The sequence below is a fragment of the Saccopteryx bilineata genome, chromosome 2 (assembly GCF_036850765.1).
Source record: "Saccopteryx bilineata isolate mSacBil1 chromosome 2, mSacBil1_pri_phased_curated, whole genome shotgun sequence".
Lineage (NCBI taxonomy): Eukaryota > Metazoa > Chordata > Mammalia > Chiroptera > Emballonuridae > Saccopteryx > Saccopteryx bilineata.
Window position 1 is genome coordinate 337,961,075 of NC_089491.1, and position 23,249 is coordinate 337,984,323.

The 23,249-nt window shown below is 46.2% G+C and overlaps 1 protein-coding gene and 1 non-coding gene across 2 annotated transcripts; both read right to left on the minus strand.

The window, feature by feature from the left end:
• Nucleotides 1–942: 942 nt before the first annotated feature.
• SLC35B4 (solute carrier family 35 member B4) lies at nt 943–22,817 on the minus strand. Its single transcript, XM_066262327.1, has 10 exons — nt 22,415–22,817; nt 15,922–16,035; nt 14,236–14,338; nt 11,865–11,914; nt 9,424–9,505; nt 9,194–9,254; nt 7,658–7,767; nt 6,098–6,173; nt 2,593–2,668; nt 943–2,044 (listed from the first exon to the last, which is right to left on the minus strand). Exons 1-10 carry the CDS (start codon nt 22,489–22,491, stop codon nt 1,798–1,800), a joined length of 996 nt encoding a protein of 331 aa, XP_066118424.1. The 5' UTR covers nt 22,492–22,817; the 3' UTR covers nt 943–1,797.
• Nucleotides 12,962–13,082, minus strand: LOC136327583 (small nucleolar RNA SNORA26). The gene has a single exon (XR_010729770.1). It is a non-coding gene; the product is annotated as a small nucleolar RNA SNORA26 (small nucleolar RNA).
• Nucleotides 22,818–23,249: the final 432 nt, after the last annotated feature.

Below are 23,249 nucleotides of genomic sequence, written 5' to 3' on the forward strand. Positions count from 1 at the left end.
TTTCGCTCTGGGCAGGACAGCCCAGTGGGTGTGCACAGCAGGGGCTGAGCCTCAGTACCCTGTTGGTCCCAGGGGCTCTAACCCCGGACTGGCAGTGAGGTGCTGTGCATGTTTGCTGCAGCGCCGTCTTCCTGCTGGAGCGAGTTCCGGGAGGTGGCCGGGGCGGTGCTGCTGGAGCCTGCAGGCCCACCCCAGTGCTGTGCAGTGCAGGGTAAGGAGACTGCCAACAAGCGCTCACTGGCCCCTCCAACCCTGGTGGCGTCCCCCAGATCCTGAGTGCTCCAGCAGTCCCCGTCTTCTCGATGTGGCCTCGTGCTCTTTCTTTGTTGTGCAGAAGCTGTTCAGTTGTCACTCAGCTGGCTCAGGGACAACTAAACTACTCCCTGTAGCTGTGCCTTCAGTGTGTTCACGGGAGCGGTTAGCTCCTTGTCCTCTTCTGCTGCCATCTCGGACCCACCCAAACTTCTGCAAAGCAGCCCAGCTGTTCTAGGACACTTACCTCAGACCCATCATAGCACAGCCCCAGGCAGTGGGTGTACATACCCCACCATGGGGTCACCAGGGGACCTGCTGGGTCACATTCAGTTTAAGAACACAATCTTCACCCAGCAAAAAAAGGCAGGCCTTTGTTTGCAAAGACAGAGTGACAGGTAAGTGTACCCATCCACAGGACAGCATGCGCCCCTGTGAGGGTGGCTGAGGTCCACGGGAAGTGAGGAAAGGAAGTCAAAGAACCCCAACTCCCATGCTTGTCTCTCCAAAATGATCTCAGACCTCTGCGGTCACGCGCGCACCTACACACACCACGTGCACGGGGCTCCTGTCTCAAAGCGCTGCCACGGGAGCCACCCAGAGCAGCATAAGGAGCCTTTCCAGTGGAATGGAACAAATAAGCCCACCCGCACAGACACCCATCAAGAACAGTAAGGTACCTTATAGAAATTAAGAAAAACTATGCCTTTTAGTTGTGATTTATCAGATTTATATAGCACACCAACGCCATGTTAGCCTCCTCATTAGCCCGTTTGTTGCCCTATCAGCAGTGCCAGGCAGGGTTAAACCTTGGTTCAAAGCCTTTCAAAGACTGAACCTACCCCTTGGAAGGAGCCCTGTGAGAGCCTGGGCTGGAAGCTGCAGCTCTCTGGACCATCTGCTGTCCCCAGCTCGGCTCCAGGCTCCTGGGCTTCACGGAGAGGACCGAGGGGGAATGTCTCTCCCAGTCCACATCCTGCCTTTCCTTCTCGTTAATCTGGGCTGCAGAGACGCGCTGCAGGTTTGCTCTGAGCACAGAGCAGTATCTGGGGAGCGTGGAAAACGAAGTGAATGTGGGGAAGGGTTCCTGCCAGTCCTGCTCCACCATCACCAGGGCTCAGCCTGCACTCCACCCAGCGATGGCGCCGGGAGCTCCTGCCCGACTGAAAAGTGGAAGGGCGACAGTGGCAGAAACTCAGAACAACAACAAAAGGGACAATGTTGTCCACGGCCATTGGTATAAAACTAGGAGCTCTAGCAACTCAGTTCAATAAACAAGTACAATAGTGAATATTTTGGTAAACAAAATGTAACAAATGGGTTGCTCAATAGTAGACAACTGTTCTCTTTTCTAATTCAAGGTGGAGAGTTTCCATTCAGAGTCCACAAGCACTAGTCTGTGTGGCCACGTGGAGCCTGAGAAGCCCCTCCCTCTGAGGGTTCTCCACGCGTGGTCGGTACAGCACCGGGAGGTAATTCAGCACGAACAACAGGGACAGCTAGACCCTCGCTCGTGACAACACCGGTCTCCCAGGCAGACCTGTGTTAGTCCTTCTTGTCCCCGCTCGGAAGCTGGCTTCTCGTGGTCCTCAGGTTGTTCCAGACCTCTGTGTACATCAGGGTCCCGATGAAGACAAACAGGGTGCCCAGCCAGTGCCACCTGGTGAAGGGGTTCTGGAAGTACAAGATGGAGAAGATGAGGCTCACGAATTTGCGGAGGGTGACGACGAGGGTGACGGTGAGCGAGGTGCACTCGGTGGTGAGAATGAAGACGCCCCGAATGCACACGTACCTGGAGAGACAGGGTTAAGGCGACTTTCTGTATACCCCGAGATCAGCTGGGGGCACCTTCTGCAGGGCTCTTGGCTTAAATGTTCATATTCCCAGAACCAGACAACCTAAGGGCCGGTGGTGGCTGATCTGAGGCTCCTTGGTAGAACGTTCGGCAGAATTCCCATCCTGCCATTCCATTTGTGGATCCAACTCTAACTGCCTAAAACCTCCCATTAGTCTGATTCTGGTTTCTTAATTAATTTGAAATGTTTTTCAGAATTTAGCGGCAGTTTGTGAAACATCCCAGGGTGGTAGAAAACTCCAGGTAGAAATCACAGACCATGCACGTCATATATGAATTCTCGACTTCCTCACAGTGCCCTGTGACCTATGTCACCACTGTCATCTCTCTGCCTTCTGCCAAGGAGCTCACCGGACAGGCCTTTCTCCTGCTCACTGCCTAACAGCAAAGCAAAAAGGACACTCACATCACTGCACTTAGAAACAAACATTCTCATGCCAGAATAACCCGGAGAAGCCCCCACAGCCAAGGGGCACAAAGGATACTGAGTGATGACGTTCATGAAGAGGTAGAACCACATGATGGGCACTGTCACGCCAAACACCGGAACTTGATACGATTCTGCAAAGATCACGAGGTGGGAGAGTCGTTATCACTTTTGATTGCTAAAGGTTTCACCTTTTGAACACAGTTATACAGACTGAACATACAGATACAGCAGAGTTACTTCCCTTGCAGACAGATCTGGCCCATAAGCCACTTGATCTTCCTCAATTCTGGGCTAAATCAGCCTCAAGAGTCATTATACTGCTTGCTTTACAGAGAAAGGCTATGTCAGAGACATTCCAATGACGTGGTCTTACCCGACCACACACGAGGACAGATGAGCAGTAACTAAAGGACATTTGGAAATTTTGTCAATCCTACTAGAAATCAAAGGATTCTAAATTAAACTAGGTGGTAGCATTTTATATCTATTAAGTTAGCCATTAAAAACTTACAGACAATATTCTAATTTGGCAAGGTAAAAGTGGAATCCGCAGCCGTTCAGTTGGTGGTAGTATAAACTGGTTTGTTTTTTTTTAAATCAACTTCGCTATTCTTTTAAGGGGCCATAAAAGTATTGATACCATTCTTAGGAATTAATCTTAGATAATTGAAAAAAAAAAGTTCATTCACTGCAGTGTAACTTAAGGAAAAACTGTGACTCAATCTAAATCTCCAATGATAGAACAACAGCTATGTATCAAAGGTGCTTTGACTAGATGAGGCGTTCTACATACACCTATTAAAAAATCATAAAGATTACATGTAGGCACAGAAAACTTAGAATGAAATAGAAAAGGGAAGTATAAAGTATACAACTATGTAAGAATGTACGTAAATAGTGTCTGGTAGGAAATTGGTAGAAGGAAATTAGCTGATGTGAGGGTGATGGAATTTTAACTTTCCTTCTTTTAAATATACTCTTATGTTAGTTTTACATAATGAGGTTTGCGCAGTGAATATTTGGGAGGAAACCAAGTACCCACGGTTAAAGAGAAAAAGGACAGTCATCCTCTAAGACGGGTTAGGAACCTATGGTTTGCGAGCCAGATGTGGCTCTTTTGATGGCTGCATCTGGCTTGCAGACAAATCTTTAATAAAAAAAAACACGTTAAAAATATAAAACATTCTCATGTATTACAATCCATTCATTTCCTACCGCTCATGTTCATGGTTGCGGGTGGCTGGAGCCAATCACAGCTGTCCTCCGGAACAACACCAAATTTTTATCGGATAATGTGTAACATACACAGGTTGTTGTATGGCTCCCACGGAATTACATTTTAAAATATGTGGCATTCATGACTCTCTCAGCCAAAAAGGTTTCCAACACCTGCTCTAAGAGGCATTCCTTTTATATTGCTAAACTGTTTTTGGAGTTTGAAATATACAGCCCAACAGGAAGTTCCAACAAGGTGATATTGAGATCTGGATTGGAAAAGAACATTAATTTTCTCTGGCAAAAAACAGGAGTCCATCTTGATAAACAGAATTTGTTAGAACTGTCCATCTGGACCAGTGGGACATCCCAGTAGTCTGGTATTCTATCATCTTTGAAACATTCAGCAAGTATTGGAATGAAAGTAGAGTTAACAAATGCTATTAGTGTTTAATAACTTCAGAGATCCAAAGTATCCATGTGCTGAGCAATCAGTATAGCATAAAATATTTAGATGAACACACAGCCCTCTTAGATAATCAAGGATAATAGGTACATTTGAGATGCTAAAACTCAAGAAAAAGAAAAAAAAAAAAAGAAAGAAAAAACTGTATATTTAACTTAGGGATGATTCTAAAAATGTTCAGGGAAGATTCTAAAATATATATATATATATATACACACACCCACACACACACACCTAGCACTGTAACTTTTATAAGCAGCATTCTAGTAACTAAATCTAAATCAATCTATAGGAATTTGATAGTGGGTTTATTTAGCTCTTAGCTATGTGGGAACTGTCAGAAAACTTAAAAATCACTGTCAAAAATTAGCCATATGTTGCCTGACCAGGCAGTGGCACAGTGGGTAGAGCATTGGACTGGGACGCGGAGGACCCAGGTTCAAGGCTTGAGCACAGGCTCATCTGGTTTGAGCAAGGCTCACCAGCTTGAGCCCAAAGTCACTGGCTTGAGCAAGGGGTCACTCGGTCTGCTGTAGTCCCCCCCCCCAGTGAAGGCACATAAGAGAAAACAATGAGCAACTAAGGTTATGCAACAAAGGAGATGCTTCTCATCTCTCTCCCTTCCTGTCTGTCACCAAAAAAAGAAAAAACAGCCATATATCAATTATATCTAAAAAAAAAATCAGGAGTAAAAACTTTCTTACTACCTTCGTCACACCTTTTGGGGTGACAAGATGGGAGGGGCAACGCTGCAAACTCTGAGCAGTACAGTGTCCCAGCTCGTGAGCAGGTGGCAAACAGGCTGACTGAGCACCTATGTCATTTTACAAAGCACACTTTCTAGACGTGAGCAACAGAAAGCCTGGTATTTTAAAAATGTTTATTTGTTCCTTGTGTGTTTATTTGTCTTTTAGTAGCTAATCAGATTATGTCAGCTAATTTCAAGTTAACTGGCAATTTATGGCTAATTGATTATAGTCTCTTTATTTTTATTTATTTTATTTATTTATTTTTTTCATTTTTCCGAAGCTGGAAATGGGGAGGCAGTCAGACAGACTCCCGCATGCACCTGACCGGGATGCACCCAGCATGCCCACCAGGGGGCGATGCTCTGCCCCTCTGGGGCGTCGCTCTGTTGCGACCAGAGCCACTCCAGCGCCTGAGGCAGAGGCCACAGAGCCATCCCCAGCGCCCGGGCCATCTTTGCTCCAATGGAGCCTCGGCTGCGGGAGGGGAAGAGAGAGACAGAGAGGAAGGAGAGGGGGAGGGGTGGAGAAGCAGATGGGCGCTTCTCCTGTGTTCCCTGGCCGGGAATCGAACCCGGGACTTCTGCACGCCAGGCCGACGCTCTACCGCCGAGCCAACCGGCCAGGGTCAAGTCTCTTTAATAAAAAGTAATAGCCAGCTTACACCGCAGACTTCTGAACCAATGCTGCATGTTCCGGCCTCGTAACTGAACTGTCCTTGGGGACAAAGCCGCGCCATCGTTCCTGCTTCCTGGTCCCAGGGGTCAGAACTGCACCTGCCTCTCCCGCAGGAAAGGATGGACAGACAGAACTGCACTGTGCCCACCCTCTGCTGTGTGTTGTCACCATTTGTGTGCATTCTGAAAGCATCAGACCTTCCCCATTGAAATGTGCACACAAATCCCAAAGCAAAACCGAAAATCTGAGGGTGCTCTTACTTCATTTGCAGATAATTGAGAAGCACCTGTAAAAGCTTTTGCTACTGCAACTGCTGATTAATGCACCACGTTCCTGGGAGGTAGAATGGGGGTGTTTCAAGGGGGCCGGATGATTTGGACACAAAAGCAGTGGTCAAGTCACGAGTAAAAGTGGAACTCTGCCTCAGACGCTGTCTGAGGATGACCCCCACTCACCAGACTTATTGAAGAGAAGTGCATGGTCATAGATGTCAGAAGCCAGGAAGACGAACCCAGGCAGTGGCAGGGCGTGCTATGGGAAGAAATAGTTCATATAAATTGAAATGTAAAAACATTACAGAAGAATTAGAGTAGCCTTACAGTGATCCAAAGTTTTACAAGTTCTTTGACAAGCAGTATCAAAAAAGAAATGTACCCAATGCTTCTAACCACTTGACACTGTAGACCAGGGGTTCCCCAAACTTTTTACACAGGGGGTCAGTTCACTGTCCCTCAGACCATTGGAGGGCCGGACTATAAAAAAAAAACTATGAACAAATACAATATTTAAAATAAAGAACAAGTAAATTTAAATTAACAAACTGACCAGTATTTCAATGGGAACTATGCTCCTCTCACTGACCACCAATGAAAGAGGTGCCCCTTCCGGAAGTGCGGCGGGGACGGATAAATGGCCTCAGGGGGCCGCGTGCGGCCCACAGGCCGTAGTTTGGGGACCCCTGCTGTAGACACAGCGACTAAAAATGACAGTTCTCTCCCTTGTAGGGTGTGATGGTCATGACACAAACCAACAAAAACGGAGCTAAAATCCTTTCTTCAACAAAAGGGTCTGGGCAACTTAAAGGCCCAGTCTTGCATCCAAAGGGTTTGTTACATTTTACTAATGTTGAGAACAGTTAAGCAAATAAAATGGATTTAAGGATGATAAAGACTGTGAGTGCAGATTTCAGGGAGTGTAGAAAAGGAGCAGGAAGAGACTGGAAGGCATGATGTCAGGGAAGAAAGAAATGAATAGAAAGTGGCAGCAGAGGAAACAACAGGGAAGCAAAGATTAAGGTTCTTGACAACAACACCCCAAGATTGGTGAGGAATCCCCCTCATTTCCTCATCCCTACGGGCCACCTACCGTTCTAAAGGAAAGATGTAAGACAGAATCTTTACTCTCTCAACTCCCAGCTCCAGCCAAGTCAGTCAAATTGCTTGTCTGCAACTTCAGTACAAAAAGGTGGCAGAGCAGGAAACCCTGAGCTCCTGCCCTGGGGAATTCCAGCACCTGACCCCGAGGGGCTGTGCTTCGGGTGCTACCATGCCAGGAGCGAGGGAGGAGGCTCTGGTCAGCGGTTCAAATCACAGCAGCTGAAGCGTATATATAATTCTACGTAAACTCTCCCTAAAATGAACAAGGCCACCTGGGGGGTGTCCCCTCTCACACATCTTCCCCCTGGCAGGTTGTGAGTGTAACTCATCTCTGTCTCCATATTGGTTGGAGCCTGCTGTCACCTGCAGGAGCAGGGAGTGAAGGTCCTGTCTCTGCGGCAGCCTGGTCGGCAGACCCTGAGTGACCGTGGCCACCCCGTGGTAATAGCTGTGCTCAGGACACACCTCGGCAGCCTATGAAGGGCACTGCAGTCCAGGGGGCCCAGAGCCCTGTCCTGGACAATAAACTGACCCTTCAATGACCTCAGAAGGACGGCCTGTTACATCTGACATAGCTGTTCCACTAACAATCCCGGTAACAGCTCAGGAATTTTCATCCGCATAGGTTCCAGAACTTACGTTATAAAACAAAGCCTCCTTGGAGTGTTTCCCAAACTGTTTGTACAGAGTCTCCTGGAAAATGCCCATCCGCGCCGACAGCAGGAGCGCAAACGTCAGCGCCGCGATGCCTACAAGACAGACAGCGGGTTACGAGCCGCCCGTGCTGGTCGTTTCCAGACATTTTCTTATAGAACACGTGTTGGTTGGTTAAATGCTCTACAAATATCACAAACTAAATGTAGAATGTGTACAAAATTTTAAAAAGAAATCAAAACCACATTACCATTCAGTCCTTTAATTTTCTACACTTCTCTAAATACATTTGAGTGTATTTTATGCTAAGCCAGGATCATAATGAGTATACAGTTCTATATCTTGCTTTCTTTATGATCTTTTCCCTGGATTTTCCTTCAGGACATTCATTAAAATTTTTTCAAAAGTATGATTTAATGACTACATATTACTCTAGTATGTGGATGTACCATACTTAATGCCTTACAATATGAGAATGGTTAATTCCAAATATTTCATCTTTAAAATCAATATACATCCTTTCACATAAATCCTTTTCTAAAATGTTATTTCCCTAGGATAAATTCTCACAAATGGAATTACTCAAAGGTTGTAGACATTTAATAATCTCAACAGATAAATTATTCTCCAGAAAGACTATGTCAATTTATACTGTAACCAGTTTATATGAAAATGGTTGTCCTGCTGCACCCTCAGCAGCAAGAAGAACATCATTTATTATCTTGCCAGTATAATGGATCAAAAATTAAAAGGTACTGCAAAAAAATAAAAAGTACTGCATTCTGGTTTCAAGTTGCATTTCGATTATTAGACTAGTAAAGCCAAACATAAATTACTGGACATTAATTCCCCCCGTGTTCAGAACAGCCATCCAGAGGGGGTAGTTTCAAAGCCAGTGAGCAGTGAGAATATAGTTCTTCCACTGCTGCTTCTCCTTCCCACGGGCAGTCTCAGCCTGTTACAGCTGTCACTGGATGGAAGGGGTGTCCCCTCTATACCGTACAACACGAGGGCCACGCTCTACAGAAGTTATCTAAGTCCACAAAGAGGAGCTTGTACTTTTTTAAAATTCCCCAGGAGAGTCTGCCAATCAGTCAGGTTTGGGAACATTGCCACGCGGAGCAGCAAACGGCTGGAGAAAATCAGATTTGAAGTGAGTCCCCTGGAAATGTAGTAAGCTGCTGTTGTATGCCTTTCTGATGGCTCTACCAGCAGGCAGAGCATGAGGAGGGGACGGCACCGCGAGAGCGTGTGCAGGGCAAATGAGCCCATCCTCATCTTCCTGTACCAGTGACAATACGGGAAACATAGCTCCCTTTCTCAGGACACGCGACCACGAACCTGGGCATTTCCTGTTCTATTTCTCACACTGTGGTCCGGAGCTATATGATCCTGGGTGCCTTTCTTCTGTGGCATAATTTGTTTTGCTGCAGTTTCTTGCCAAGAAACATGTCCCCTGGGAGAAAACTGGGCAAACAGAACTGCAAAGGCAATTATCTTGATTATAATTACCACACTTACCTAGTAACCACCACGTGAATGCCTGGAATCCGTCATCCTCGCTCAGGCTGGGCTGGGAAGTCTAGGGAATAAGAAAAAAGACGAGGTGGAGAGATCAGGGCTACATGCAGTGGGGCTGGACACAAGGGACATACTTGTCACCCACTTCCCTCCCCTCTTCTTCATATCATTAATAAGGACCTGGGTCCCAGGACAAGCAGTGACTAAACGATGTGTCCACTGATTCTTACCACCTGCTTTGCTGACATGGACGTGCAGATAAAGATCCCCACCGACACCAGGGCGATGGAAGAATACTTGAATATGCTGTACCTGCAAAAGAAAGGACAGGGACCCTCAGGGAAGCACAGACACTGTTTCCACGGGACATTCTCAGGCAGATGGTGCCCGAGTGAACAAGTCACCTCAATGTGATGGCGGGGTCGTTTCTAGGAGAGTCCATGTAAGTCCGTGCGGGGGCAACTCAGTACCAACTGGGTCCTGGTGTTGCTTACAATAGTTTCTAATAGTTTGTGGACCGATCGTTTCATCAAAAAAAAAAAGGGCACAGACCAGACAAGACATTCCATTCTGCTCTTAAGTGTCCAAATGAAAGCCTGGCCCAGATCCTTGCGGCCTCTGCAGCTATTCTGTGTGCAGGAGCCCAACCCCGCATGGGGAGGCACACGCCACGCCAGAGCGAGGACTCTCAGGAACACGCGGCAGGACTCGGGACTCGGAACTTAACCTGAGTTCATTTCAGGGGATAATTTTTTTCTTTCTCAAGTCTCTGAATGACTTACATGTTGTTTTGAAATGTTGGCTAATAAGATGACTAGCAGTAATAACAGAGGCAGCTCACATTAACTAAAGTAGTATCATTAACATCCCTCTCAGGCTCGGTGATCAAGCAAAGACTTTGGGCAAGGATGAAAAGAAATAAAATTCACGGGGCAAACCATCTGAGGTTTCTACTCAAACGCTTTGTACAGTGCTGGCTGCGGCACCTCGTAAAAGGCCAACAACTAGCGAGGCAGCAGAGCGAGGGGCCAACAGCACTGTGCCAGACGAGAGCGGGGAGACAGCTATTCAAGTCGGAGCTCTTCAGTGTGGAGAGATCAAGACAGAAAGGTTTATAACTCAGGCCTCAAAAACAGTAAACAGCAACGGTGAGATACAGATTTGGTCTTCAAATCCTACAATGAGGAACACACTACCAGCTTGGGGAGGGGGCTTCTACACCAGATAAATAAAAGGAAATACGTGTAAAAAGGTAATATAGGGAACCACTTTGGATCGGAGCTGCCATCCTAGAAAACTGCTTTGTACATCTCATGCCTCAAACCTGTGCCATGTAAAGACAGGGCAAAAATCATGCGTGGGCTGGGCCTAAGGCCACACTGTGCCCCAAAGAACCCTTTGGAAAGATAACAAGAAAGCAGAAATGATGACGACAGGCCTGATCATTACCTGGCTGAAAATTAGAAACACTGGAATTAATGTCACTATGTAGCTTACCTGCACCAACAGAAACACCTGCCTTTTATGATGTAATTACTCCCCTTCTCAAAAATACACTTTGCCTGTGTCTCCTAATTGGAACACGATTTGGATTTCGGTCTGAATCAGTGTTTCCCGAATAGCTACTCTTTTTTTTAATCTCAAATGATTGTTGCCTCTTGCTTTGGCCTTTTATTTTAGTATAACTTACTAATCCGTGATATTAGCTAGTTGAGGAAAGTCTTGCTCTCTGGTTCATCCAAAAGATTGAGACAGAAACAAGATAATTCCTTTATTAGGAATATTCTTTCTAATAAGTATGACTGTTCCTTAGTCATTATGTTGTACTGATGAATGTCTTCTATGACAGCACTGTCTCATACAAGTGTGACATTGAAAATGTCCCACACTGGGCTCTCTAAGACAGTCACCACTAGCTACATGCGGCTACTGAGCACTTAAAATGTGACTAGTGCCCTGGCCGGTTGGCTCAGCAGTAGAGTGTCAGCCCGGCGTGTGGAGTCCCGGGTTTGATTACCAGTCAGGGCACACAAGAAAAGCGTCCATCTGCTTCTCCACCCCTCCCCCTCTCCTTCCTCTCTGTCTCTCTCTTCCCCTCCCACAGCCAAGGCTCCACTGGAGCAAAGTTGGCATGGGCGCTGAGGATGGCTCCATGGTCTCCACCTCAGGCACTAGAATGGCTCTGGCCTCAACGGAGCAACGCCCCCTGGTGGGCATGCGGGTGGATCCTGGTCAGGTGCATGTGGGAGTCTGACTACCTCCCCACTTCTAACTTCAGAAAAATACAATAAAAAAATGTGACTAGTAACACTGAGAACCTAAATATAATATTTAAGTAATTCAAATGTTAAAGGTAAATAGTTGCATGTGACTAGTGGTGACCATATGGACAGTGAAGTTCTAGATCAACTGGCTTCATAGGTTAGCATAAATCTAACAAGTCAATGATGACAAGAGCTGATTGTACACAGAAAATGCTACTCTAAAGCCACAGCTGGGATCTCTTACTTGCTCAGCTGCTTCAGGAATGTCCGTCACTGTCACAGAACGAAGAAACAAAGAAAGCCAAGGGCACGCTATCTCCACTAGCAGAAGAGGAACCCACATAAGCAGCTTATAGACGGGCTCAGCGCGTGCCTCCTCTACATAAATTACAAAGTATATTGTTTACCTTTTCTTCAAAATGATAATTCCTAGAATCATGTTGGCAATCAGAGAACCCTGTAAAAGGAGACAAGCGTTTCAGTGCACTGGGGAAAGATAACAGGATTCATGATAAATGTGAATGTGGACAAGAGGGCGAGACAGCTGGAAAGGAGGTGGTTAGGATGAATCGCTGGTCAGGCCCAGGTGTTGTCAGGATGGCAACAAGTCTAAACCATGAAAATCTCGCTTGCAAAATAATAAAAGCTTTTAAAGATGACAAGGAAAATAAGAATGATCCATTCTCAATAACTAGTCCTAGTAAGAATAAATTATATCACACTTATATTTGTCAAATTTTCCATCCGTCTTATTTCTAAAGAGCTTTAAACAAGCTTTTCGTCACCCCTGGTTTTCATGAAGGGAAGCTGCACAGAGATCTGTCTCCTCCCTGGAAGGGCGTCTATACATCACCCAGTGCTCACTGAAAGTCTATCTGCTCAGTGCTCTGATGGTCATTGTCACAACTATAGCTCTGGGAAGTCCTTTTAGGAATAGCGCATTGGACCTCACAAAAATCTCAGACCACATGGAAATGTAATTCCAATAAACATCCATTTTGCATTCTGCAGTGCTAACTTTAATTTCCCTTGAGGCTTTCCTGCTCTTCAGGGAAAACTGTTCCAATGTGTACAGCAGGGGTCCCCAAACTTTTTACACAGGGGGCCAGTTCACTGTCCCTCAAACCGTTGGAGGGCCGCCACATACAGTGCTCCTCTCACTGACCACCAATGAAAGAGGTGCCCCTTCCGGAAGTGCAGCGGGGCCGGAAAAACGGCCTCAGGGGGCTGCATGCAGCCCGCAGGCCATAGTTTGGGGATGCCTGAAATGAAATACAGCCCTCTGACCACACCTGAGAAAAGGAAAACATCTCCACTGCTTTGGAGGAAACACACTTTCATCAAAAACCTCCCTTTATTTAATTATGTCAAGTTCTGCTTAAAAAAAAAAAAATCAGAAGAGAGGAGGGTCTGTTTCATCTACTAGAAGTAAATGTAATTTTATGGCGGAAAGAAACAAAAAGCGAAGAGAAGTTAAATACCATTCATAGCAAGTTTGTTTTTCATCTGTGACTCCAGACAGGATCCAAAGGGGAGTGTTACCATCTCTTCTCTGGGTTTTATGGAGACTACTTTACCCTTCTGTGTTAGCCTCCTAAGGCACCGCAGCAGCCTTAAAAGGGCTTAGGAAAGAGCGCGTAGCAAGTTTGAATACAAAAATCAACCAGATGAGGCCCTGGCCGGTTGGCTCAGCGGTGGAGCGTCGGCCTGGCGTGCGGGGTACCCGGGTTCGATTCCCGGCCAGAGCACATGGGGGAGGCGCCCATTTGCTTCTCCACCACCCCCCCTCCTTCCTCTCTGTCTCTCACTTCCCCTCCCGCGGCCGGGGCTCCACTGGAGCGAGGGTGGCCCGGGCGCTGGGGATGGCTCCTTGGCCTCTGCCCCAGGCGCTGAAGTGGCTCTGGTCGCGGCGGGGCGTCGCCCCCTGGTAGGCAGAGCATCGCCCCCTGGTGGGCAGAGCGTCGCCCTGGTGGGCGTGCCGGGTGGATCCCGGTCGGTGCATGTGGGAGTCTGTCTGGTGTCTCTCCCCGTTTCCAGCTTCGGAGGGGTACAAAAAAAAAAAAAAAAATCAACCAGATGAAAGAAATGAAGGGTAAAAATCGTTTTCTCAGAAAAATGTTAACTTTCCTTTTATCAATCGCCCATAAGATGGCAGATAAAGCCCTGGCCGGTTGGCTCAGTGGTAGAGCGTCGGCCTGGCGTGCAGAGGTCCTGGGTTCGATTCCAGGCCAGGGCACACAGGAGAAGCACCCATCTGCTTCTCCACCCCTCCCCCTCTCCTTCCTCTCTGTCTCTCTCTTCCCCTCCTGCAGCTGAGGCTCCATTGGAGCAAAGATGGCCCAGGCGCTGGGGATGGCTCCTTGGCCTCTGCCCCAGGCGCTAGAGTGGCTCTGGTCGCAACAGAGCAACGCCCCGGAGGGGCAGAGCATCGCCCCCTGGTGGGCAGAGCGTCGCCCCTGGTGGGCGTGCCGGGTGGATCCCGGTCAGGCGCATGCGGGAGTCTGTCTGACTGTCTCTCCCCATTTCCAGCTTCAGAAAAATACAAAAAAAAAAAAAAAAAAGATGGCAGATAAATAAAAGTAAACCTTCTACTTTCGCATTCTGCTCATTGCCTTGGTTCTCGGGTCAGGCGGAAGTTGGCCTATGCTCATTCAACTATGGACCTGGTCTCACACCCTGAACGTTACTGCTTATGAGGCCATTCCCCTTTTGCTGTGTGTAATCTCCCCGCCCAGTACTTTCCACAGGAACATGCCCGTGTGAGCCGGCGGTACTTACAGATCTGAATATCATGTGCAGGGGCATGGCAATGTTGAGGTTCAGAGCGTAGTTGTTCACCACACTGACCGTGAAGAACATGGTCACCATGATGGCGTAGTACCTGAAATAAGTGCAGACGTCACAACCAGCTTATCATGCAGAACCAACTTTTTCAAGGAAATCAAACACAGAAGGGACTATTGTATATATTTTTTTAGTTAAAGTATTTTGCAAAAAAAAAAAAGTATTTTGCTTCTTTTCCTCTTAGGATTGTATCACTATTATAATTTGAAGTCAGATAATAAGTACCTATAAAAAGACTTTGCTAAGGCCAGACTAATGTGGAAGAAGTTGAAATTATAGAGTATGTTTCAAGAAACACTGTTTTAGTATGTTTCAAGTACATAAAGCAACTGAAAACTAGGCTTCAAAAATGTTACCTAATAGACATCAATAGGTTTTTAAAAGTAAATGGAGAGGGCCTGACCAGGCAGAGGTGCAGTGGATAGAGCGTCGGCCTGGGACGCAGAGGACACAGGTTCCAAACCCAGAGGTCGCCGGCTGGAGCACGGGCTCACCAGCTTGACCCCTGAGCACTTGTGAGAGTGGGCACCATGCACAACACAGAGGTAGAAGGCTGAAATGGAGGGATAAGGAGGCGCTAGCAGGAGGCCACCCAGTTAGGACACTATTATGAGAGCGAATGTGTTCCTGAACTGCGCTGGCAGCCAGAGTGGGGAGAGAGAATGGGCCAGAGGAATCCAAAATTGCGGGAGCTCCCCTGTGATGGAAAAGCAGGTCTTCAGAGCAACAAGTTTTATGCAGACACTAAAACCAACAGAAACAAACAAAAAAGGACTGAGAATATTTAGCATCACATTGGGATATTTAAAGATACAATATACCAACAAGGATGAGCCTTAACCAGTCCCTGCATACATTCATACCAGAATGTCCCCCTCCAGGGGATTAAGTGACACTATCCCATTACATACTCACAACTGGATGGGTTACATATTTACTTCACGCCTCTCACAGCAAGAATTCTGAGTTTTCAATGCATGGTTTATTGTAAGAACTGTTTTCTATTTGTCTTCACGAGTACAGTTTTGCAAATTTGGACTCATGGACAGAGGTCTGGAATCAACAATTCTGCCTTAGCTTGCTAATCATTTTCTTTTAACTGAGGTGAAATTCACATAACATACAATCAACTCTTTTAAAGTGAACAATTCAATAGCATTTAGTACATTCACAATACTGTATAACTACCATTTCTATTTATTTTCAAAAGCCGCTCGTTTATTAAAAGGAATAATGACATATGTGATATTAGTTAGCATATGTGATAACCTCAGGATAGCATACAGAACTAGTTAAAAAACCAGTGATCATACTAGACCTTTAACTGACCATGGACTACACACACACACACACACACACACACACACATACACACACACACACACACACTGTTGTCTCCATCACAGTTATTTGAAGTGTTGTGGCAGGAATTTTAGTCTAAATATAGGCTTCCTGGAGTTTCACAACATTCTAAATTCAGAAAATGAGTTATAACTACACTGATGTCTTTGATACAAATCTCATAAAAGGTTGTCACATATTCCTTTTATATAAGTACCAGAAAAGCTCTTAACTTTAAAAAGAAAAAAAAAAGTTAAAAGAGACTTCAGTGGACCCTACCGTATTGGGATGGCCGGCCGCTTCCTGCCCAGGTCAGCTTCAAAGAGGAAGCCTTCCACCGCAATAAATAAAAACTGTGCGAAAGTCACGATGTTCCCGCATCCCGGGTGCTTCCTGTGCAGGAATAAAAAAGAGGAGCAAAATCCTGAGATAAAAGCCATGAATTATGTGAACAGTTCCCAGTTCTCATAACGCATAGTCACACACATTGAGCGGTGCACCTCCCAGAGAAGAATGTCAAACCTTAGCCGGCTCTTCTGCAGGTATAGCAGGCCATTAATTAGAAAGGGTCACTCTGCTACACTCATTCCTAGAACTGACACAACTTTCCCAGTATACTGCAGGAAGTTGATCAGAGAGTCTTTGTGGGATCTTCACTTGACCAAGGGGACTTGAGTCAGCCCTAGTCAGCTTAGGCAGCAAAGCCCAAGGATGGAAATGTGCTTGTCTCTCCTGGAAATGTTTCTATTTCCTGCTGACCGGGAATCTCCCAGACCGCTGTCAATCAAAGATCTGTATCCATTGTTGTTGACAGGGACATTACCTTACTTCCCCCATGGGCACACAAAAATATAAAAGTTCTTAAATACAGCCATCCGGCATAACCAAGCAGAAGCCATTCTCGTAGAGCTATGCTTACCACGTGAAGTGCACCTGTGCTGCTGCTACTCTTTAGGCGCAAATGCCTATGAAAGTTTACCTGAAAACCACTGCTTTATATTCAATTCAATGATTTCTTTTAGCATTTACATTCAAGGGATAGAGCTAAAGGTTGCAGGAATCTGTAAATAATCATGTAAGACATGGACCTCATTCAAGGAGCTGATTAAACCATTAGCCTCAGTGAGTGACAGAAGGAACCTGAGTTCTAGAAAGTTCTGAGCACAGTCTATGCAACTTTAAAAGCCTCCCCGCCCAGTTCAGACTGGATTGGTCTGCGGTAGGGCCCTCGAATCTGTACTTTTGAATGTTTCCCACTGATTCTAATGTACAACCAGAGCTGAGAACCACCAGTGTGTAAGTCTGGAGAAAGATCCGGGAACACAGGTAGGAGGCAGAAGGTGGGGAGTGGTGTGTGTGTGTGTGTGTGTGTGTGTGTGTGTGTAAGATGCGCAGGTAATTCTCGTGAGCTGACACAGGTTGAGAAGGACTATGCCCCCCAGTGGCTAAAAGTACACAGTGCCCTGCAGGATGCAACTCTGTCCATTTCCCTGGGACCGTGGAAGTTCACTGCCCTATCTACAGCTGGTTGTCTTGTCTTTAAAATGGGAACAGGAATAGTGTCCAGCTCCCTGGTGTTAACTGCAGAGCAAATAAGCCCGTCCCTGAGACACTTCTCCCTCAGAGTCTTCCAGGGAAGGAAAGGCAAAGACTAGACGTCTAGGACGACCAAGATGTAGGACCTTGCATATTATCAGGTCTTTAATTGAAGCCTAGTAACCTTTCCACAGATATTTTTAGTGACCGTTTTTCTCACCTATAAAACAAGTGACGTATTTAATGTTGTAGTGAAGATTCAATGAGAAAATACATGCAGGTGCCAAGCCCAAGCCTCGGCCCAGAAGGGACTCGGAAGCGTCCTTGCTTTCCCTTCCTTTGTCCCCTTACCAAAAGCTTAGGTCAGGTCGACTAAAGAACAATCCGGGAGCACCTATTATGCATATAGTTAGGGGCTAGCTATCAGGAAGCACCCAGTGCGAATGAGACCGGGTCCCTGCCCTCGTGAGGACAGGACGAGGAGGAAGCCACAGCTGGAGTATGACCCAGGAAGAGCCCAGGGCCACAGAGGGATGGCTCGAGGCCAGCGCTCCTCACCGGGCACAGTGTCTGGCCTTCCCTCGGGCACCCGCATGGATGTGGGGATGCCTTGAAGCAACCATAATCTAGGACATTAAAATTATACAGGAGATACAAAAAAACAATTTTGTTTCCAAAAAATTATTCATTTTACAAGTGTATTCTCCGTAAGATTTTTAAAAGGCAGCATCATAATTTAAAATTTTATCTTCATTTTTATGGAGGTCAGTATTGTTATGCCCGTTTCATTGTTAAAGACACCAAGGGCCACATGACACTGAGTTAGGTAACTTTCCCAGGGCTGCTTGGCAAATAAATGGCGTTTTCAGACTCCATCGTCATTAGAACTATCATTGCCAATATTATTTAAATTCACAGGTTTTTACTATATTTGCAGTTGTGCAGCCATCACCAAAATGTAACTTTAGGACACCTCCAAAGGAAATCCCAAACCCATTAGGAGTCGCTTCCTTTCGGCTCCTTGACAGCTCTATCTACTTTCTCCATTTCCATAAGATTTTAAAATTTCCCTAATATGCTCACATAATTCACTTTCTTTAATAAAAAATCAACTACAGTCCTTGGCCGCTTGGCTCAGTGGTACAGTGTCAGCCCCGTGTGTGGAAGTCCCAGGTTCGATTCCCGGTCAGGGCACACAGCAGAGGTGCCCATATGCTTCTCCACCCCTCCCCCTCTCCTTTCTTTCTATTTCTCTCTTCCCCTCCTGCAGCCAAGGCATCATGGGAACAAAGTTGGCCTGGGCACTGAGGATGGCTCCATGGCCTCTGCCTCAGGAAGTAGAATGGCTCCAGTTGCAGTGGAGCAATGCCCCAGATGGGCAGAGCATCGCCCCCTCGTGAGCATGCCAGGTGGATCCCGGTCGGGCACATGAGGGAGTCTGTCTGTCTGCCTCCCTGCTTCTCACTTCAGAAAAACACCAAAAAAAAAAAAAATCAACTACAGAACTTTTCAGGAACATGCTGTTATACAGATGCAATAGAATTATTTATTTTAACTTAAATAATTTGTTTTAAAACTTCAGAGTAAAACTTGGGCCCCCTTTTCCCTAAATCACTTGTCCTATTGAACTTCAATCCTCGGGAATTATAATCACTAACTGCGAACAGTCTCTCCGACTTTGAATTCTCTTTGGTAAGAATCTAAATTTTTATCTTGTTTAAAAGCAACTTTGAAGAGAAAGAATTGGGCAAATAGTTTATGTCTTTTGCTATCTCTTATTTTAGATTTAGAAAACTTTTCTGATGATTTTCTGATTCATCATTAAGCATGTGACTAAAGTAAAATGGTAAAAACATTTCAGATTGTTTTCCTAAGACATACAATATCTTGCCTACTTAGCTAATACACATCTCCTCAGTCCTTCACATCTGCCCTTGTGCTTTGTATTTTATTTGAGATCCCAATTATAGGTATGAACATCAGAAAGAAAAACCTACATTTGCTTTCCAATTTGGAGAAAATAACTTAAAAAGTTCACTTCTCCTGCAAGTCGCTTTAGCATCTCCTTGTGTATTTATAGTGCTCTCCTTGTCACTTATAGGGCGCCCAGTGGCTTCCAAGGAAGTCATATCGAAAGCACAGTTCCTGCTCTATAAAAATTTATGAGCTGTGAAGTCCCAAAATAAAGTCAACAAATTCTGAGGCCAAAACGAGAATGGACTTGAAAGACCATCCAGTCCAAGCAGCTCTTATTTTATTAATCTGCAACACGATAAGTTGTGAGTTGCCCAAGCAAATCAGGAAAAAGCTGCTATTCAGCCTGGTGTGCCATTCATTAATTAATAAACGTACCTCTAGCCACCTTCTGAAAGCCCATTGCTGCATGCAAAAAATCCAAATTTAGGAACAAAAAATAAATGATTCATTTACAAATTATTCAAAGTGGTTTAAATAGAAGCTCCCTTAATGCATGAAAACATTCTGTCAAGTTAGAATGATCCACAACTTTCCAGAACTCATAAACAAGGTATAATACCTGTACTGAATTATGAGTGTGCCTATGAATCTCATTTAATCCTTCAAAACCACGTGAGGCTGGTAGAGCCATCATCACCCTTTTATTGTTGAGAAAACACACTTGGAGGATTAAGTAATTTAGCCAAGGGCTCATAACTAGTAAAGAGCTTCAGGTGCTAGCAAAACTGACATCACACAACCTTTGACAAGATTTCAATTAATGGTATATTCAACACAAATATTACACAATTATTCTCTGACCTTTATTTGGCTGGTCTGCTTTTATCTTTTTTTTTTTTAATCAATCTCCAAGTAACCTTTCTTTGAACTGTATCAGCCCCCAGCAGGATACATTTTTTTCTCCATATTCCTCACCACCTACTCTTAAGCATGACAAGTGACAGCACTTTCCCATACTTTCTGCTAACAAAATTTCAAGCTCAGTAACTTCAAACACTATCCCCATACATGGTATCATGAAGATAAAATACATTTCTAGTAGGCACCACGTGAGGAACTGGGTGACCAAAACCTAGGCTGCTCAAGTTCAAAATTAACCAGGAGGTTGAAAAAGATATTGGACTAGGAGTTAAGATATCCTGGATCCCAGTTTTGCTCCTGCCACTTACAAGGAGTGAAAAACCATGTAAGTTCTTGGAAACTGTTTCATTTTCAGCAAAACAGAAATGATCATTCTTGACCTATCTCGTACACCGATTGTTCTGATGGTCAATGGAGATCAAGTGTCGATTCAGAAACACGGTGGTAGATAGAACACAGACAGCATTTTACAACAAGGAAAAAAAGGAGTCCTGGAGAGGCTAAATAATTTTTAAAAGTCACATGACCCAGGTATGATAAAGCCAAGAATGAAATTAATAATTTTGAGATTTTTTTTTTAATCCCCTGACTTTTCTAAGAGGACTGTTGCCCTTTTTGTAACAGTTTCTTACCCACTGAACTTTGCACATTATTACTCAACATTATTTGCATCCCATCTAAATAAAACTAACTTAATTTCACTTTGGTACAGTTCCTAGCTAGCTGCTTCCCCGGGGTCCCAGATAACACTGGTTTAGAGCATTATATGTTTCAGGTGTGTGACATTAGAATACGACATCTGTGTGTAATACCTCATGCTCACCACCTGAGATCTAGCTTCCACTCATCACCCCTCTGACCCGTTCTGCCGTCTCTCCAGCTGTCCATTTTCTAAATGGTTAAAAAAAAATCATACACATTTTAAGTGTACGACTCAATAAAACATCTGCATACAGCATCGTGTGCTTACTACCCAAGGTCAAGGCTCTCTCCTTCCCTATTTACCTCCTCATTGCCCACTTGCACTTCCCCATCCCTTTCCCTCTGGCCATCACCACGCTGTTGTCCCTGTGTCATACACATAGTATATATACTTTCTGCTTAATCTCTTCACCTTTTATCACCCTGCCCCCTAACTCACTCCTCTCTGACAGCTGTCAATCTGTTCTAAGTATCTATGCTTCTGTTTCTATTTTGTTTAAATTATTTTGTTGATTAAAGTCCGCATCTTAGTGAGATACTATGGTATCAGTCCTTCTCTGATGGGCTTACTTCCCTTAGCATAATAATCTCCAGGTCCATCCACGCTGTCACAAAGGGTAAGATTTTCTTTTTTTTTTTTTTTTGCATTTTTCTGAAGCTGGAAACAGGGAGAGACAGTCAGACTCCCGCATGCGCCCGACCGGGATCCACCTGGCACGCCCACCGTGGGGCTACGCTCTGTCCACCAGGGGGCGATGCTCTGCCCATCCTGGGCGTCGCCATGTTGCGACCAGAGCCACTCTAGCGCCTGGGGCAGAGGCCACAGAGCCATGCCCAGCGCCCGGGCCATCTTTGCTCCAATGGAGCCTTGGCTGCGGGAGGGGAAGAGAGAGACAGAAAGGAAGGCGCGGCGGAGGGGTGGAGAAGCAAATGGGCGCTTCTCCTGTGTGCCCTGGCCAGGAATCGAACCCGGGTCCTCCGCACACTAGGCCGACGCTCTACCGCTGAACCAACCGGCCAGGGCCAAGATTTTCTTCTTTTATACAGCCAACTAGTATTCCATTGTGTAGATGTACCACAGCTTTTTTATCCACCCACTTCCCCATTCTTAATTTATAAAGTTACATCTCAAAATACATCTTAAAGCTGAAACTGCTCTCTCTGGGTCAATTAGATGGACTTTCTACATAAAGAAGAACGGGTCCTACTACACCCCTGAGAGGCAATGTTTGGGCAAAGTTCTCATGACCATCTTATCCATAAGGGTAATAAAACAGATGCTTTGAGAGCCACTTGAACACACACGACACTTTCTTTGGAGCGTGCACCGAATCAAACTGCTTTACAAGTCGCAAGGCTTCGCTGGAGCCAAACGTGGCCCTAGTATCAGCATGCAGAAAATTGCTGAAGGAACCATGGGATCCGCCACCAGCTCCCTGGAGCCATCACGTGAGAACTGCTCCCTGGAAAAAAGGGATGACCACAGCATCCTCCCTCCGCCAGGGCCTCCTCCGAGGGATTCTGTGACACCACTGGGCGGGACAGCGGGCAGTGCGCGGGAGGAAGGAGTGGCCGGCCCGGCGGGGTTCCGGGCAGCGCAGAGCCCACGGGCGCGGGCCGTCCCAGCCCGTCCTCCGTCCCCCGGCGTTCTCAAGGCGGCCCCGGGCCCCGAGAGCGGCCCGCGGGGGTCACTCACCTGACCAAGAGCTCCAGGAAGATGACGTTACTGCAGCAGCCTGCAAAAACCAGGCCCACCGCGAAGGGCGGGCGCATGGCCGGTGCAAGGGAAGGGGAGCGAGCGCGCAGAAGAAGCGCCGCCTAAACCGCTACCCCAAGAAACCGGGCTGCCTCCCCGGCAGCGGCACAGAACATCGCCACCTTCCCCGAGCGCTGCGCTTCGCTGGGGCAGACGCAGTTTCTCCTTCCCCGGCCACCGCCACCACGCCGCTGGCCGAGAAGCGGCTGTAGTTCGCTGTCAGCCCCGGCCCCATTCATCCAAGGGGGCGTTCTGGTCCCGGCCAGACTACATATACCAGGATGCCGTGCCTCCTACGTCACGCGGACGTGGCCCGTCTCCGCTGGGCAGCTCCACCAGACAGAGAAGGGCGGCGTGGCCCGTCATGCCTCGCGCGATAGGAAGCCGTGGGGCTTGCTGGGAAGTGGAGTTCCAACCCTGTGGATAGTTTTTTAGGAGGATTCCAAAGTCTCGGGGAACACGTGCATCATGGTCTCAACAAACACAGCCCGTGGCACTAGAGCTGCAGACTTGTGATTGATCGTTATAGCGCCTGAAACAATTCTCCTGAACTGAGTGAAAAAAATGCCTCTGAATTTATTTTTCTATATTTTGAAAGGTAACCTGGAGTCGGGAAATTCTGGGATTAGATCTTTTGACTCAGCTACTAATCTGCTCTGCTGTCTCAAGCAACTTCTTTGAGACTTCGTCTCATCGTTGGTAAAATTGGGAGCAGTAATGCCCATCTTATCGCTTGCTGTGAGAATTACAGGCTATGATCACCTGGGGAATTTGT